Below are 14,749 nucleotides of genomic sequence, written 5' to 3' on the forward strand. Positions count from 1 at the left end.
CAGAATGCACAAGCTCTCAGGCCCTTGATAACTTGGCCTCAGGCCACTTTCTCTCCTGCTGCAAGAATCTCCCTCCAATTGACTGACTGCCTGCATCCACAATGGGCAAATCTCAGCAAGGTTAATTAACACACTTATTCCTTTCACTCTGGGTGAAAGAAGAAATGGGGATTGACCTTACACTTTTTTAAACTTCTGTAGTGGGGCTCCTGGGTGGCTCAGTCAGTTAAGTGTCCAACTTCGGCTCAGGTCATGATCTCACAGCTCATGAGTTCGAGCCCCACGTGGGGTTCTGTGCTGACAGCTCAGAGCCTGGAGCCTGTTTCAAATTCTGTGTTTCCCTCTCTCTCTACTCTCCCTCACTTGCACTCTGTCTCTCTCAAAAATAAATAAACACTAAAATATATATATATATATATATATATATGTATATATATATAACCCCTATAGAATAGGGGTGCCTGGGTGGCTCTCAGTTGAGCGTCCGACTTTGGCCCAAGTCATGATCTCTTGGTTTGTGAGTTTGAGCCCCACTTGGGGATCACTGACAATACTGTCAACACAGAGCTCTTCAGATCCTCTGTCCTCCTCTCTCTCTGCCCCTCCCCCTCTCGCTCATGCTTGCTCTCTGTCTCAAAAATAAGTAAACTTAAAAAAAAAACTTCTCTAGAATAGTCTCTTTGGATTTATAGAATTATGACATGAGAGAAGGAAGAGAACGGGGCTCAGAGGACACAAGGCAGAGCCACCTGTACAACCATGGATTCAGAGCGAATATTACAAATCCACATGGCTGCTAGAAAAGATGTTCAGGTGGAAGTGGTTAGCCATTCTGATGATTCAGTGCCTTCAGTGGCACAACATGGGTAAGCTTTAGTTTTACTTTTTATATACTGATCAGTGTGTGGTTTTGATGAGCAGACCAAATCTTAAAAGAGTGCTGGTCTCTGGGATCTGCCCCTTTCTTCTTCCTCTTCCCCCTGCCTCCCCTATACATTTACCTATTGAGACACAAGTGTCATTTTCCAGATCCAATGATGAGATGACAACAGTCTGAAAACGTTTTCCCATTGTTCTTGGGACTCAGAAGCTGTTCTTCCCACTTGAGGGACTTCTGTTAGGAAGAAATTACATAGTAAATGTGAGAGGAATGGTAGCACTGATCCTTTAGGGGCTCGGGTTAGAGCGGGAATGGGGTGCTACCATGAACTTCTGGAGGGAGACTCCGGATCTTATTTATCTCAGTGTCCCCTACGGTGCCCTCCCAAGATAGTGGCTGGGGCATGGTGGACCCTCATTCAGCTATTCAACAAATATTTACTAAGCAGTAGAAGATTTGTTTTTCCAGGTTTGGAGTTTTAAGCTTGTTAATAACAGCTGGATTCTTTCTCTGTTTTGTCATCTGCACTTTTGGACTCTGAGTTGGACCTTGTCTTTCATGGCTTTTTACAACCACTCCCTCTCTCCCTTCCCCAGCCTGGCCTGATATTCTACAAACAGTAGGCTCTCAGCAAATGTTGTTGGGGAGGAGGAGGAGGAGGAGGAGGAGGAGGAGGAGGAGGAGGAGGAGGAGGAAAAAGGAAGGGAAGAAAGACAATTTAACAATAAGCAACACAGTGGGTAGATCATTCTCAAACCCATCTTTGAGACTAGAGAATTTTCTTTGAGGCTACTGCCTGAGCATCTATCCAGAAAGTCCTACCTATGTGATGGTTCTTGTTGTTACCTTTGGTTTCTTTTCTATGCTGGTTACATTTGTCACCAAATCCCCCTCAGTTCCCCAACCTAGCAATGTAAAGCCCTGCCTCCCTCCCTTCTTCTTTCCAGAGACATTCCTGAAACTTGTGCCCTCTGTCAGGCACAGTGCCAGGCCCCGAGAGCAGACAGGCAGGCGCCTTTGGGCACCCAGAGTCATCCTCAGGGATATCAGTCTAGTGGGGAGATGGACACATGGATAGACCATTATAAACAGTGCTGTCAAGGCTCCCAGAGTTGGAAGCTCAGAGGCTTAAACTCACCCATGTGTAAGGAGAAGAGTCAAGGAAGTCTTCCCAGAAGAAATGACCTAAGACTTGAGTCTTGAATGAAGAACAGACACAACCTCATTGAAGAAAGACTGAGTGGCATTGTAGACAAAGGGAAACACCTATGAAAAGGCAAAGGAGTTAGAGGCAAAGGGTGGATGAGGACAAATTGTTCTATGTGATTTATCAAGTCCATCTCCTGGTTTTATACTGATGGAACCCTCAGGCATTTTAGAAAACTTCGGTAGCCAATCGTTTCATCTCTTAAAGAAAAAGGGACTGATAACGTAGGCTCACAGGGAGATTAAGCACGTCTTTGGGTGAAAACAGGATTGGGTGCTTGTAGGAAACTACGTGGGAGGCTAATAAAAATCAGGTGACTGATGTGGAAGACAATAAATTTTCATTTTTATTCTCTTCCCGGAGTGAGATGTCAGAACTGTTTGTGTGAGGGCAGGTGAATGTGTGGCTTCTCTTAGCCTGAGAATGAGCTGAGAAAGAGGACAGGGTGACTTTGGGAATTTCAGGTGGGGCCAAGGACCATTTTGAAAGCCTTTTGGAATATACCTTTACATGTCCAACATTTTCACAACATTTAGCGAGATGCTCTCATTCCTCCAAGCCTGCTGCACTGTGAAGGAAAATTGAGGAGAGGTTTATGCTCTTCCCCAAGTGTGGTTTGTTTCTGTTCATAGAACCTCTGAAGACAGGAAGCCAAGGCTGACCTCTTTAGTCAAGAGAGAGCTCAACTTTAAAATTATGATTGCATGTGAAAGCTAAAATGGGAAAGAAAAAAATCAGTTCTCAGGACAGAAATGCTAAAAACCCTTGGGCCACATTCCAGTCAAGGTCCTGGCCCTGCACACAGAGCTCCCATTGGGGGTGGGTGGGTGGGAGACCAGCCAAGACCAGTTCAAGTCAGTTGAGTGTCAGGAATCATGGGGTTTAATCTAGAGGTGTCTAGTTTACAGATAAAGAAATTTAGCAGAGTGATTATGCTACATAATCCTTAAACAACAGAAGCTCATGGCCAGATCTCATTATTGAGTTGCTTGCCAAAGCATTTATCCATTCCCAACAAACTATTTGTAGTAGTTGAAGATATCAGAGGAACAAAGTATGTTTTAGTTTCCTAGGGCTGCCATAACAAATAATCACAAACTGGGTGGTTTAAGACCCAGAAATGTATTCTCACACAGTTCTGGAGACTAGAAGTCCAAAATCAAGGTGTTGCCAGGGTTGGCTCCTATTGGAGGCTCTGAGGAAGAATCTTTTTCACTTCTCTCCTCACTTGGGGTGGCAGCTGAAAATCTTTGGTGTTTCTAGCCTGGACCGAAGCTGCATCACCCTAATCTCTGCCTCTGTGTTAGTAAGGTGTTCTCTCCTCTCGGTGTCTGTGTCCAAATTTCCCCTTATAATTAGGACACCAGTCATTGAATTAGGGCCACCCTATGAGCTCATTTTAAGTTGATTATATCTGCTAAGACTCTATTTCCATGTAAGTTCATATTCACAGGTACAGGGAGGTAGGACTTCAGCATGTCTTTTGGGCGAACACAACTCAACCCACCACTATGTGTAAAAACAATTAAAACCCACGGGCTGGGTGTGAGACCAGGCTGTCCAACCTGTTACCTCTCTGTTGGGTTTCCCTGGGCAAGTCTCTTGCCCTAAGTTTCTGTTCTCCCTTCAGCAAGACAACGCCTGCCCTGCTTACTTTAGAGATGCCATGAGAATAAGATGAAATCATGTAAATAAAAGTATTTTCTATATGGAAAGTGTTTCTACAAGTGCAATTATGAATTCATTCCAGATTGTGTTTTTTCCTTAACTTCATAACTACTTAATGAGTAGGTAATGAAATGAGAAACACAGCCTATCTTACAGGGAAGAGAATTTAAATTATATACCTCCCTTCATTTATGGTTTGAGATAAAAGTATAATAGCAATCTGCAGTGAAGGAGAACTGTATTACAGATCCTTCTTCCCTGGGCTTTTTACTTACACCAAAACCGGGTGGTATTCAGGTGAAATTAGGGCGTGGGACGTAATTTAAAGGCAAACCAAGGGGGCCTATGTTCTCCTCTGGGACATCAGCAGACATCTCCAATGGCCGTGGTTCCCCTTCCCTCTGTGTCTGTGTGGTCCTTATTATTTGCTTCCATGACAATGTCTTGATAATGGCTTTGAATTTGCTTTGTCTGATGACTTTTCTCGATCTGGAGACACAGGCCACACAATTTATAAAGTTAACTGAAAGGAGTCATTCTCGTGATTGACTGATATGACATACTCCCATATCTATTACACAAAAACAACCATTGTGTGACCAGGACTATATATATATATTTTTTAAATGGAAATCAAAAAAAAAAAAAAAAAAAAGAAAGAAAAGGGAAAAAAGAAATCCTTTTACCCCTTTTAAAGAATCATAAAGGTCTAGTGGTAATAGGAAAAAATTTTTTAGGCCACCAGATTAAGTCAAAGGTGCTTGGAAAGTGTATTAAAAATGGTCACACATGTTGGAAATGCCAAAAAGTAGTGTCATGGGATGACAGCTTGGGAACTACAGTTACGTCCAGAGTGTCATGTGACCATTTGAGTGGTACTTATGACCACAGTAGTGATAAATTCTGTTGACCTTGGACCTTGGGGGTTTGCTGACCCAGGAGAAATCCCAGAGGCGAAAAATAGCACCAGCAAAAAAGAAACAAAGAGGCTCTCAGAAAGGCTCTCAATCTGTCCTGCAAACCAAATTCTCTATTTCTCACTGCTGGGAATGTGTGCTTCCTGGAGGCTATCATACACCCCCAGAAATATGCCAAATCACAGACTAGTTAATAAACAAAACTTTATTTTCCTTTAATACAAAAATTAAATAGCAAAGTTTATTTTTTTGTACAGTGATAAATTAGAAATTTACAGTACAGACATCAATGCAGACATACATTTGTACATCCTTAAAAGCAGGGTCCATTTCCTTTGACGTTCAGCAATTTGTTAGGGCATTCGTAGCAGGGGTTTGCCTGGTACCTCTATGTCGAACATCTGAGAGCCCCCCCAGGCTGGCCTCAAGGTGGAAGGAGCTGCAGGGTGGCATGGGGATCCAAGGACAGGTCACAGAGCACCAGCCTGACTGCTGCACAAGATGCTGAGTCCCATTTCACCTTGTCACAAAGAAGCACACCTGACATTTACTTCACCTTTCCTACAAAGAGCTCAAGGGGCCTTTCCTCTTGAGACCTTCGAAAGTCTCACAACATCCCTGTGAGGTAGGAAAAAATTCAGAACCACTTAGATGCCCCACTGGGAGAGTGCTGGAGAGCAGCCTCCCCCTCCCAAAACACACAACGAAGTTGGGGCCTGAGCCCATGAGCAGGATGTGGAGAGGTGCACATCCTGGGGGAGAAGATGGACCAGGCTTCGGGGGGCAGAGGTGCTCCTGCCCCTCTTCTCAGAAGCCTTCTGAGATGACAGTGGTCATATACTGAATGCTGCAGGAGATCAGGGAGCCACAAAAGCCTGGAGGACATGGCTCATAGAAGACCTCAAACAGGCTCTCTATAAACCACCTGGGCAAATACTGGGAATTTGCTGGTGCCAAGAAGAAGGGAAATAAGGGAAAATAGGAACAGGTTGCTACAGGGCAAGTGGCCTCACCAAGGGGAAGAGGCCTGTTGGGGAGGGTCAGGGTTCACTTCCCTCTTGGTGACAGCCAGTATGCCGTTACTGTGCATGTGCATGGCAAGAGGCAGAGGCAGAGAGCTCTGACCAGGCCACAGTAAAACAAAATCCATTATTTAACACTCTGGTATCTGATCCTTGGTAGGAGCAAAATACTCTTCTAGGAGTTTCCAAGATCTATGACCTAGACCCAGAGGAAAAATGATAACCCGGGTCCTCTGCCAAACATTATACAAACCTAGATGAGGACTCTGAACCCAAATACAATAAAAGAACACAAGGAACCGTTAGAGTCCAGTGACTCGACATAATTGGCTGGAAAAGCAACTCCCTCCAATCTCTCCCATCACAGAATGAAATTCAGGATGTAGCTTGATCTTGGGGGCTCCTTTCCAAAGTCTGTTCTGTGGCTCTCCTCCCTAACTGCTTCTGTAGCCACCTCACCAGGAACCAAAGACTGCACTAGCCTGGTGACATCTTTTTAAATTAAGTCTGCCCTCCAGGGCTGAGATTACCAAGCTCCTCTGTGTCCTCAGGTCCCAGCTTGGTTCCTAACACAGTAAGCCCTGAATTCAGTGACCAGGAGGCTGAGGGGGGATGAGAGAGGACAGAGTTCAGAGTGCTGGTAAAGTCACAATTCAGAACCTAAACACAGTAGTTTCCCTGATTTGGGGGTGTAGGCGACGGAGTGACTGGGGAGAGGAAAATCAGAGATCTTCTCAGGGAAATAAAAAGTATCACCCCTTCTCCGGTTTCAGGACCCTGAGCAAGCTGCCAGCTCAGAAGCAGTCTCAGAGATCAGGAAACGGGTCTCCGTGGAGGAAAAAGGATATGAATCAACCAAGTAGCTCAACCAGATGGTTCAGGTCAGTTCCACCCTACCCCATGTTCCTCTGCCCTGAGGTGTGGCCTTTATGAAGGAAGATAAAGAGGAGTTTGCCAGAGCGGAGGGTGGACAGTGGTGCCCTTGGGCTCTGTAGAATAAAATCTCCAGAAGTGTGACTGTAGCTTCCTGCAGGAAGAGGAAGTTGACTTCTGGTGAGGTAGGAAGCTACAATCACACCTACTTATTCTAGATACCAAAGAAAAACAGCCCTAACCTTTTCCCTAGCAAGATGTCCTCAAATTCACCTGTATTCATTACATGGAACACCCAAGCCATGAAGTGCCTGTCCCCGCAGTCACCTTAGGTGTGGGAGCTCATGTCTGTTTTAAGCCAATGTTCATAGCCTTCTGAGGGGATTCCCACAGAGATTGTCATGGAATAGGGCTGATGATTTCTGTCAAACCCCTGTTACTGACTTGCAGAGGTTTATGGGATGGACACAGTGAAAAAGATGACAATTCAGAGGCCCATGCTCCTTCCCAAAAAACCAACAGCAAGTCAGCAGACCCAGAATCCTCAGTCCACGTCATTTGGAAGGACAGAGCTTATACTGCACGACGTCCCCTTTGGTGCCTAACACAAGGCTCTACACGTGGTTGGCACGCGGTAAGTGTGCTAATAATAGAATTTTTTTTTTTTTTTTTTTAACAAATACCAACTTAAAAGGTGATGGAGTCGCGTCAAGGTAATAAGGTAACTGACTCCTCAGCCACAAAGCTCCTTTCCTGAAACCATAAACACTCTCCATTGTCTGGAATGTGAAAGGAAAGGCCCGCAGCCCTGTGACATTGCCAGGGCTACTAATCCCGTCTGCACCAACAGCCACTTCGGATCAAACAGACTTTCCCCTGAGAAGGCAAGAGATTTGTAGAAGAGATCGGTTAAAACCCAGAAAGTTGTCAGGCCACGGCTCCAGAACTCGGGTGTATAGTTTCCCCCACGTACTCTTATTATTATTTCATTGTTCACAAATATTGAGCACCTACTCTGTGCCTGGCCCTCGGCTAAGTGCTGCCTTGGGCACACAATCGCGGAAACATTCCAAACAAAATTGCATTACAAACCCCTATAACCTAGCAGTCAGGCCAGTGCCCTGCTGCACCCTCCTTCTTCCCTTTCCTGGGCCAGAGTCTCAGCACAACTCCCAAGACACTGGAGTGGAGCGTGAGTAAGGGCAGGCTCCACCCGGGGACGCATGCTCCAGGGCCCTGGCTAGCTATGGGAACTGTCTGCAAGCAGCACACGGAGTTCACATTTTATATTTCCTAGGCGACTCAGTCTCAGATGGAGTTCAACCGGTCCTTCTGGGGATCATTTCTCATGCTCCTAGAACCCTGACCCAGAGTCCAGCCAAGGTACTCGGGCTCAGCACACATGCCAGGGGCCACCCGTGCCCATTTAGCATCTGTCTTCAAAGCCCCAGGACTTTCCCGTCCAAAATACACAACAGATCTTATATGCATCTTTGCCTCAGACTCCGCTCAAGAGCCCCCAGAAACAGAGGAAAGAAGAAAGGAAAATGTCAAACCCTGGGAACCATGGGCATAAAGCTTACAAAAACAAAAAAAGGGCATGCTTACTTCCAGAATTTGACCACCTATTTGGGATTTTGAGTCCCTGGAAATGTTTTCCCAGAAAGAAATATGATAAAAGATTTCCTACCTGTTTTTAGAGGGAGGGGGTGGGGTATGAATAAATAAATGAGTCATTGCAAAGTAGTTGTTGAAGCAAAGATAGGTATGAGCTACAAGGAGAGCAGCCTGTGACATTGTCAACAATTTGTCCCAGAGATCTGGTGATTAGAAGGCCTGAGGCAGGTTAAGAGAAAGTCCAGTTACAATTTTAAAAGAATTGCAACTTTTGAGAGGCTGCTAGGGGGTACCCCATTGTGAGGAACATAAAGCATAAATTTTAAAAGCTCTGGATACCTCTGCAAAAGGCAATTAAGACCTGTGCTGCTACGAGTTTGCAGTTCATTTCATATGGTCTACACTTTATTCCTTACTAACCAATCAAGCTCCTGGCTGGCATTCTGGAGATTCATTAAGCACCATATAAATACTCCAGGCCACATTGCCTCCAATGAAAGCTTACAAGGAGCCTTTGCCAATTACTAGGAAACAATTATGCACCAACTAGTTGGATTATAGTTCTGTCCTAAGTTCTCTCTACGAAACAGAAAAAGTCTTCACTGTGGTAGTAGACTAGACTCCGATAACATTCTTATGGTAAAGGAAAGAAAGGCACTATCATTCTGAGAATGCAAGCTGACCATAGTTTTAAAGTCAGTTGAGTATACTATTATGTCATGGTCCAAGAATGTGCTTTTAATTGTAACTGACACACACAAATTACACAGCTAATCTGTGTGAATGCAAAGTTGCCAAGAACCTTAACATTTTAGCTCTTCCAGACTGGCGTCTGCATAGATGCAATCACACAAAGTAAAATATATTAAGTCCCCATTGCTCAATGCAATAGGTCTCTGGGGTCGGTAAGGTAAGTCGACTTGGTAAATCTCATTTTCCTCTGAATTAAATGATTGTCAGAAAGTGAATCAACCTTACTTTTCCCCTCATTAGACAGGCTGCAGTGCAAAAATTCCTATAAAAATACCTATTTTGAGTCATTAATGTAAAATGAAGAAAACAGCAGCAGCCTAGAACAGGGATGTTGAAATTTAAGAGGAAGAGAAAGAAGAAAAATCCACTGGATACCTTACGTGTGTTTGCACAGTACTCTTGTTTTTTCAAACACTTCTGTTTTATGACAAAGGCACTGAAAGATTCTGACACCACCTCTTGGGAGAGCAATCCACAAAATTCTAAACAGCAGACAGCGCACCACAGAAAATGTTTATGTTAGATCAGCCAAACTATAAAACTCTTGTAACACTTCTCTGAACCCAGTGTTTCCAGTGTTTATAGATTGCTTTGCTATCTGACAGACCCAGTTAGTATTTAAGATTTTAAGGGTTAAAAAAGTTCATCTTTCTCCCTGCAAGTTATCTACTCACAGCTCAAATCCCACTCTGCAGGGAAAAGCAGCATCGCCCTGGACCCTCCTGGAATCTAGGCAGGACCTCCACGCTCCAAGCTGCGACCTGCTAAAGTGATCAATGTTTTGATTTTTCACAGCTTTGAAAGCCTCTAACTGGCTTTTCCATTTTGGATCATTCCAAAGTCTGCAGCAAAATCATTACTTTTATGATTGCTGGGGAGTGGGGGGGGGGCAGGTGGTGGCTGCTTAAGGGGTCACTTAAGTGTTGCCAGTTGGTTCATACTGAGATTCACTGCATGAAACTTTTCGTCGCATTTTGCACCAAAATGCTAGCATTCCCACCTTCAACATTTGGAAAGTATGGAGGCCGGGTAGCCTTATACCACAGTTTCATTGCCTTTCCCAGGCTTCACCCACCCGTTTCCTCGCTTCTCTCTCTTCACCTTCCCAGAATTCACCAATCTGTTAGAACACTTCTGCCACGTGTGAAGAGTTTTGGCAGACCAAATCCACATGCCTGAAGTGATGCCCACCAGCAAAGACATAAAAATTTTCAACATTTCGACTGCCGTATTGGAGTCATCTGCAGAATACCGGAAGAGCGCCCAGTTGGAGATTTCATAGAAATAACAGGCGATCACACAGGTGGCAGGAACCGTGTACAAGACAGAGAAGACCCCAATCTTGACCATCAGCCTTTCCAGCTTGTCTGTCTTTGTCCCATCCTTTTGAAGATTGGACCGAATTTTGAACAAGGCCACTAAACCTGCAGCGATGAACAAAGTTCCTATCACCAAGTAAGTGAAGAGGGGGGCCACCACAAAGCCTGTGAGGGCATCGAGGTTTTGGTTTCCCACATAGCACAGGCCAGTGAGTTCATCAGCGTCCACCAGTCTCATGATCAAGATGACAATGGTTTTCACTGCAGGGATGGCCCAGGCGGCAATGTGGAAATAAGAGCTGTGCATTTCAATGGCTTCATGACCCCACTTGAGTCCTGCCGCTAAAAACCAAGTAAGTGTCAGGATAACCCACCAGATGGAACTAGCCATTCCGAAAAAGTACATCAGCAAGAAAATGATTGCACATCCTGTGTTCTTAAGTCCTTCTTGGATGAGAACAGGTTCTGCTGCCTCTTCAAAATCGCAGGATATCCTTTCCCGGCCTACAGTCAGCCTGACAATATAAGCAATGCTATAAATATTATAGCACATACTGAGAAATATGATGGGGCGCTCAGGGTAGGAAAACCTGGAAGAATCGATCAGGAAGGTCAGCACTGTGAAGGCAGTGGAGATGAAGCACAGGCTGGCCCACACGGCCATCCAGATGTCTGTGAACTCCTTGGCCGAGCGACTATATAAGCCAGCATCATAGCCACACTTGAGAACACAGTTCAAACTCCTTTTCACCCAGATGTACTGATCCGAGTTGGTTCCTACGGAGTGGCACTCTTCTCCAGGCTGGATGGGGGTCTTGTGAGGTAATGGCACCTCTTCATCACCCGGCCCTTCCATGCACATGTGGTTGTGGTCATTCTGGGGTGGGAATTTGCTGCAGTTCAGGCTCTCTGGCCAGGCAAAGCCAAATTCCTTCAGGACAGGTTCACAGCGCCTCTTGACCGAAAGACACATGCCGCCACATGGGCCGATGGGGATGTTGATCTTCTCTGTGCACATTGGCACATACACCGAACAAAGGAAGAACTGGAAAAGTAATGAAATGAACAAAGAAAACAATGACTTGGAAGTCTGACCAACTGCTTGCACGAAGCGGAGGTGAATGCTTCCAGGCAAAGTATCTATCTACTTTTAAACCAGCCATAGGGACTCTGTTGACTCTGACCTCAAACTGGGGTGCCTAAAAATCCATGGCTTGTACACATTTCTTCTTTTGGTTCTAGCAATCCTTGTCACAAATCCAGGAGAACAGAAATAAATACATACATAAAAAGGACCTGAAGAGTTACATAATTCCTTTTTGAAAACGCTTAAGAAAATAAACCTTAAAAATTGACTTTGAGACTCCCTGTTTGAAAGAGCCGAACAGACTAATCAAATGACTGAGTCATTTCAGCGATGGGGAGATTTATTTTCATCCTCGTTTCTTTATCACCATAAAAATAAATGTAAAAAAAAAAATGTAGATCCAGCTTTTCTCCTGTTAATATACTGTCTTTTCTCTACTTGATCCCCTAAAATTAATTTTTAATCAGTTCCCATACTGAAAGAGAAAATGTCCTAATTGAGACACTGTGAGACCCAAGGATAGGATGCAGGTTGAGGTCTCTGGTCACCAGGGGTTTGTTTGGCCAGGTTTCCCCAATGCATAATAATGAAGCACAATAGGAAAATATAAATGTTAAGTCCCTGAAACTGCAACACCAGCAGGGGAGAGCCCAGTTGCTGTCCTCAATTCCTCCAGCATTGATAAACAGTCTGCTTGGCTCCTTACAGATGTTGTCTATGAAGTCTAGAGTTACAAGTAACTATTTTCCAGCATGTAAAGGGATCCAGTCCTGTCCTTCAAAACAGCTTGGCTGCTTCCCCAGGATACATGTAATTAAAAATATATATCCCTGCAAAAGCTGTTTCTCCAACGAAATTGCCACTGATGTCAGGATATGTGCTGTTTCCAAACTGAGAGCTAGAGGATCGTTTCTTAAGCTTTTATAACCTAGTTCTAAAGTTCTGAAAGCTCCAAAGGGACATTTCAGCAGCAACAGGTCTAATCCCAACCATCTTTCTGAAACCACAATCCAACTTTTAAAGTGACCTATGTAAAAACATGCACCTAGTGAGGAAGCTGTCTGCCTGTTTCTTATCTCTCAGAAGTTACAACCAGAACCACGGATTTCTGAAGTTTTCAGCCTGGAAAACTACCCTCTATTTTTTCCCCCAAGTTCTCTCTTTTCTAAATTTATAAAAATCACTCATAGCCTCACCAACCAAAGCACAACCAGTGCTAACACTTTTTTTCCCTAGTGCTAACACTGTTAAGAATTCTCTTTCAGTTCCTTAAAAAAAGAAAAATGAATTGGTTGTTGTTTTTGTTCAGATTATAATCACACTGTATATGCAAATTATTTCTTCATTTATTGTAGGATGAACATTTTCTCTACCATTACATAAGCTTTAAAAATTTTAATGACTGAAAAAAAGAATCCTCCATTATATAAATTACCTTCCTGGTGTTTGACCACTCCCTCACCTTTTTCCCAAGCGGGGAGTGTTTCCTGCCGTCTAAGTCCTAAACCTGCCCTCAACCCTAAAGATCAGAACGTCTCAAGCCACCCAAGCATTCCATCCAGCATGACCTCCAAAGTCATGCGGGATGACACGAGGAGGGGCCACTCCGCAGAAAATGGGGCAGTGGTGTTTCATTTACTCTCCCACCCAAAAATATGGGGGAGAATGGAGGTCGTGAGGGAGGAGAAGTTCCCGTCTCCTTATCTCTCCTTCCTTCCAAGTCTTAGTTTCAGCTGGCTGTCCTGCTGGGGACTCGCCCACCGAGCAGCGGCGGCCAGAATCCTTGGCAAAGATAACCCCCTCAGCTCCACTGGGGTTAGGGGCTTGGCCAGACACGGGTGAACAGGGGAGAAAAACGGAAGGGCGGGGTGTAAGAGTGGGTTCTTTCGCAGGCCAGATGACTTACACAACGTTTTGGCTTGCAGTCCCTGAGAAGGGACACAAAAGTGGGGGTGGGGATGGAAATCACTTTTCCAGGATAGTTATATCCTTCTGCCTAGGAAGGGGGCAGGGGGCTTGGCTTGGCAAGGGCTCCACGGAGTTAGTTTGAGGCGTCCCTGCCCAAGGGGTCCCTGTCCCGCCAGGGGTGGGGGTGGGGGCGCCCACCTGCAGCTGGCTGGAGCAGCCGTACTGGATGAGCGGCGTGAAAGTTGTCAGCTGCAGCTCGGCGTCTGTCTGCAGCTCGTGCCCCACCAGGTTGGGCATCTTGGTCACGTTGTAGCCCAGGTTCTGGCACATGGAGATGCGGATGGGGTCGCAGCGCCGCTCCTCTTCGTCCCCGAAGCCTCGCGCTGGCCCCGGGAGCAGCAGCAACAGCAGCAGCGGCAGCAGCAGCCGCAGACTGAGATCGACGCCCCCGGGCGCCCCCAGGACGCTCGGCACTGAGCCCCGCCAGGCCATGGCCAGAGCCGGGGGCGGCGGCGGCGGCGGCGGGGGCTGGTCCAGCAGACACCCCCAGTTTGCACGGGGGCGCCGGCTGCCCGCGCTGCTCCCAGCTCCGGGAAAGGGAGTGTGATAAGGCGCCAAGGGCGACGAAGGGGCAGCGGCCGGCTCTCTGGCAGCTGCGCGCGACTGTGTGGGATATTAGACGCCCGTGGCCGGGGCCGAAGGACAGACTGCGAGGGTCATGGCTGCAGGCTGCGAGCCCCCAACCCGGCGCCGGCGGCGTCCGCTCTGCGTCTCAACGAATCCCGCCAGCACCCAGCGCCGCGCCGCTCTCCACCGCCCCAGCCCTCCGCGGCGCTGGAGGTTCGCTGGGCGGTGGCGGGGCGGGACGGACAGCGCGCCTCTCCAATGGGCGGGCGCCGGGGGCAGCGAGGGGCGGGGCCGTTCTGCCGCTGGCAGGGTCAGGCCCCCGCCCGCCGCGCTCCCTCTCCCCCCTCCCCCCCCTCCTTCCCTCCCTCCCGGAGCGCCCCGCCCGGCTTCCCGGCTCTCACTTTTCCTCCCACCCGGGTCGCGGCGCTCGGGGGCCAGGCGGGGATGGAGCCGAGTTGCTCCCGCCGGGCCAGCCAGCCCCCTCCTCTCCCAGGTGAGAAATGCTCCCAGATTAGTCGGCTCCCTTTCCTTTCCCTCTTCCGGCTGTCACCTCGGCCCGTGGCAAACTACCTATCAGGCAGAGAAACGTACACAAAGAACACGGGATTCAGGTTTACCAAGATTGTGGCTTTAAATCCCGGCTGTGTGACCTTGAGCAAATTGCTCAACGTCTCGGCGTCAGTTTCCTCATCCGTGAAGAGACTCGGGAGGATTAGAGATAATGCGTAAAACGCTTAGCCCCGTGCCTGGTACAATGCGAGCTCGCAGCTATTTTCCCTGCTAACTTGCTTGGTTTGGAGCCCGGCCCCGTCTCCCCGCCCCCAGACTCGGCCCGACCTGCGCCCGGGAGCTGCCTGTCTCCAGCCGCGAG

The 14,749-nt window shown here is 46.9% G+C and overlaps 2 protein-coding genes and 1 long non-coding RNA gene across 6 annotated transcripts in view; 1 reads left to right on the plus strand and 2 right to left on the minus strand.

The window, feature by feature from the left end:
• The window catches only part of LOC121039379 (uncharacterized), a 3,126-nt gene extending 962 nt beyond the window's left edge, over nucleotides 1-2,164 (minus strand). The window contains exons 1-2 of the long non-coding RNA XR_005794731.1: nucleotides 2,019-2,164; nucleotides 1,002-1,114 (exon numbers count right to left, since the gene is read on the minus strand). This is a non-coding gene — a long non-coding RNA (uncharacterized LOC121039379). The remainder of the gene's footprint in view (nucleotides 1-1,001; nucleotides 1,115-2,018) is intronic.
• A 2,695-nt stretch (nucleotides 2,165-4,859) lies between these two features.
• Nucleotides 4,860-13,859, minus strand: FZD4 (frizzled class receptor 4). 3 transcript variants are annotated; one of them, XM_040489577.1, is made up of 3 exons: nucleotides 13,450-13,859; nucleotides 10,190-11,301; nucleotides 4,860-8,047 (listed from the first exon to the last, which is right to left on the minus strand). In XM_040489577.1, the coding sequence occupies exons 1-3, from the start codon at nucleotides 13,741-13,743 to the stop codon at nucleotides 7,876-7,878; spliced, it is 1,578 nt and encodes a 525-aa protein (XP_040345511.1). In that variant the 5' UTR covers nucleotides 13,744-13,859; the 3' UTR covers nucleotides 4,860-7,875. The 3 variants fall into 3 exon arrangements, with proteins under 3 accessions (XP_040345511.1, XP_040345510.1, XP_040345513.1); XM_040489576.1 differs by lacking the exon at nucleotides 4,860-8,047 and having other exon boundaries at nucleotides 9,123-11,301; XM_040489579.1 differs by lacking the exons at nucleotides 4,860-8,047; nucleotides 13,450-13,859 and adding an exon at nucleotides 12,779-13,419 and having other exon boundaries at nucleotides 9,123-11,301.
• TMEM135 (transmembrane protein 135) overlaps nucleotides 5,568-14,749 on the plus strand; it is a 397,425-nt gene continuing 388,243 nt past the window's right edge. For both annotated transcript variants that reach the window (XM_040489574.1, XM_040489573.1), the window contains exons 1-2: nucleotides 5,568-6,575; nucleotides 7,018-7,201. In XM_040489574.1, the coding sequence (XP_040345508.1) occupies nucleotides 6,307-6,575; nucleotides 7,018-7,201 (453 nt within the window). In that variant the 5' untranslated portion in view covers nucleotides 5,568-6,306. The remainder of the gene's footprint in view (nucleotides 6,576-7,017; nucleotides 7,202-14,749) is intronic.

Source organism: Herpailurus yagouaroundi, unplaced genomic scaffold (assembly GCF_014898765.1).
Source record: "Herpailurus yagouaroundi ecotype Mexico unplaced genomic scaffold, PumYag 180, whole genome shotgun sequence".
Lineage (NCBI taxonomy): Eukaryota > Metazoa > Chordata > Mammalia > Carnivora > Felidae > Herpailurus > Herpailurus yagouaroundi.

Coding starts and splice junctions, on each gene's coding strand:
- FZD4 (XM_040489576.1), bottom strand. CDS start 13,743: ATGGCCTGGCGGGGCTCAGTGCCGAGCGTCCTGGGGGCGCCCGGGGGC. Junction 11,302..13,449: donor GCTGCTCCAGCCAGCTGCAG/GTGGGCGCCCCC, acceptor TTACTTTTCCAG/TTCTTCCTTTGTTCGGTGTA.